Below are 715 nucleotides of genomic sequence, written 5' to 3' on the forward strand. Positions count from 1 at the left end.
TTGTGGGCGGGCTTGAACTGTTACAGATCCAAATCCAAGCTCTTGCTATCCTTGAGAAGTTGCTATTTTCAATTCATACTTGATTTTCACTTTGCCATCTCAATGGAGGTGAGGCTGTTTTCACAACACCTATAGTTCTTGTGCAGATGAACATCTGAATGATGTCGTTGGTAGTGCATACTATGTTGCACCTGAAGTTCTCTACAGATCTTACAGCCATGAAGCAGATGTGTGGAGCATTGGTGTCATAGCATATATCCTGTTGTGTGGAGGCAGACCTTTCTGGGCAAGAACTGAATCAGGAATCTTTCGTTCCGTGCTAAGAGCCGATCCTAACTTCGACGATTCTCCTTGGCCTACCATCTCTGCAGAAGCTAAAGATTTTGTCAAACGGCTCCTGAATAAAGACCATAGAAAAAGAATGACAGCAGTCCAAGCTTTAAGTAAATTCTTTAGACTTTCATGCTTAGGTTCCTTCTCTTTTCTAGTATACTTAAGGATAAACAAACGATGTCGGTCGTTCGATTCACAGCGCACCCGTGGTTACGAGATGAAAACGTTGCTGTGCCTTTGGATAGTTTCATATACAAGTCAGTTAAAGCATATCTTCGTGTAACCCCATTCAAGCGTGCAGCATTGAAGGTAATGCTGCTAACTTCTAGGGGCACATAGATGCTATTGCTATGCAGTTTCTGTACAGTGTTTGGTGCACATT

General features: G+C 42.4%; 1 protein-coding gene across 1 annotated transcript in view; it reads left to right on the top strand.

The window, feature by feature from the left end:
• LOC111786587 (CDPK-related kinase 4-like) overlaps positions 1-689 on the top strand; it is a 3,312-nt gene extending 2,623 nt beyond the window's left edge. Inside the window, exons 3-4 of the mRNA XM_023666821.1 lie at positions 114-443; positions 533-689. Coding sequence (XP_023522589.1) covers positions 114-443; positions 533-672 — 470 coding nt within the window. The 3' untranslated portion in view covers positions 673-689. The remainder of the gene's footprint in view (positions 1-113; positions 444-532) is intronic.
• The last annotated feature ends 26 nt before the right edge of the window (positions 690-715 follow it).

The sequence above is a fragment of the Cucurbita pepo genome, unplaced genomic scaffold, assembly GCF_002806865.2.
Source record: "Cucurbita pepo subsp. pepo cultivar mu-cu-16 unplaced genomic scaffold, ASM280686v2 Cp4.1_scaffold002062, whole genome shotgun sequence".
Taxonomy (NCBI): Eukaryota; Viridiplantae; Streptophyta; class Magnoliopsida; order Cucurbitales; family Cucurbitaceae; genus Cucurbita; species Cucurbita pepo.